General features: G+C 66.4%; 1 protein-coding gene across 4 annotated transcripts in view; it reads left to right on the top strand.

The window, feature by feature from the left end:
• The window catches only part of SLC25A39 (solute carrier family 25 member 39), a 5,000-nt gene continuing 4,233 nt past the window's right edge, over positions 866-1,632 (top strand). For 2 of the 4 annotated variants that reach the window (XM_021377848.1, XM_021377850.1), the window contains exon 1: positions 1,118-1,543. In XM_021377848.1, coding sequence (XP_021233523.1) covers positions 1,133-1,543 — 411 coding nt within the window. In that variant the 5' untranslated portion in view covers positions 1,118-1,132. Of the gene's footprint in view, positions 1,001-1,117; positions 1,544-1,632 lie in introns of those variants that run through there. The other 2 variants (XM_021377852.1, XM_021377851.1) reach the window with 2 other exon arrangements.

Genomic DNA, 1,632 nt, shown 5'->3' on the forward strand with positions numbered 1-1,632 from the left:
ATGGAGTGACCCAGAGCCTGGCCTGCCGGCCTAGGAGGACGCACCAGCTGGAGAATCCTGGCGTCGTCCTGGTTCTTCCACCCAGGGCACAGCGGGCAGCCTGCAGGGCCAGGTCAGCGCCCACCCCTCCGAGCAGGGCGGGCTGCGGGTCAGAGCCGCCTGCTGCCACCAGCTCACACTGCAGCTCCAGGCGGCACCTCCTGAAGCAGCGATCCTGCAGCGCTGCTCCCGTCCCGTCCTGTCGGGGCAGAGGCCAAAAGCATCCTTCTGAGATTGAGAGACGAGCAGGAATAGAGCCCCGCTGAAGAGCTCACTTCTTTGTGTTCCCTCTCCCTGGGAAACAGCAGCACAAAGAACAGAACCGAGCAGCTATATTAAGCAGAGAGGATCTCAGCCTCGCATGCAAACTGCCAGCTCCTAGCAGAGCAGTGGAGGCAATGAAGAGGGCCCCGATGCCGTTGCCGGCAGGTGCTTTGGGGCCCTCACTTTTAAGCACAGCAGCCCATTTTTAGCTGCATTTTCCTTTGCAAGGCCAGAGGAGGGACTGAGGAGCCTGCTCCTCGCATCAGCTGCCTGGAAGTAGAAGGCTACAAGCTAAAGACCTCAGCTGCCCCCCCCCCCCTCCTCTTTTTCAGCTCCAGGAAGGAGGCCAGGGGAGTGTGAGAGCACCCAGGGGAGCTGGCTGCCTGCCCTGTGCTTGTTCCCAGCTGCAGGATGGCTGCACAGGCTCTGCCTGCTGCAGTGCCCAGCGCTGCTGCCTGGGTGCTGCCCTGCCCCTGGGGCAATGTTTGCACTGCCTCCTTGCACCACCCATGCTGCTCCCTCTGCTCCAATCCCCACCACCCGCTCTGCACCCTCGTGCTCTGTGCACGCAGGTGGGAGCACCGCCGCTGCTCACCTCTGGCAGCGTGAGCGTGCGAGCCCCCTGCCTCCAGCACGAGGAGCGTGCACACCTTGGTAGCACCAGAACTGTGAGCGTGCCAGCCCCAGCGCTTCCTGGGTGAGTGTGAGCATGCAAAGGGTGCTACTGCCAGCCAGCACGGTGAGCGCGCAATTGTGCAAGACGTGCTTATGCAAGCACAGTCGGTGTGCAAGACGAGCTCCTGCCAGCGCGGTGAGCAGCGATTGTGCAATGTGTGCTTCTGCCGGCACACTGAGGGTGCCGTTGTGCACCTCTGCCGAGCACCTCCCGGCAGCGCGCTGCGCTCCGCCGACCCAGCGCCCCCAGCCACCCCCACGTGCTCCTCCCTCCCCCGTGCCCGTGTCCTCCGGGCCGGCAGGGGGCGCTGCGCGCCTCAGGGCGCGTGCGCGAAGCGGTGGCTGCGGGCCGGAAGCGGCGCGGGGCGGCGTAGAGGAGCGCGCGCGGCGCCCATGGGGCTCCTTAAAGGCGCCGCCACCCGCGTCCCTCCCGGTGCTGGGGGACGGCAGCGCCGCGCGGGGCCGGCATGAGCAGGTGGGGGCAGTCCCGGGCCACCCCTCCGCGCCTTCCCCTGGGGCTCCGGCTGGCTCATTTCCCCGGTGGCGGTGGGAGAGACGAGGGGAGGTCAAGATCAAGGTTTTGGTGGGATGGGGGCGGCTGCGAGCATCAGGAGGGGGGAAAAGCGTGTTTGGAGGGGGGGGACAAAAGTGCGG

The sequence above is a fragment of the Numida meleagris genome, chromosome 26 (assembly GCF_002078875.1).
Source record: "Numida meleagris isolate 19003 breed g44 Domestic line chromosome 26, NumMel1.0, whole genome shotgun sequence".
NCBI classification, from domain to species: Eukaryota; Metazoa; Chordata; class Aves; order Galliformes; family Numididae; genus Numida; species Numida meleagris.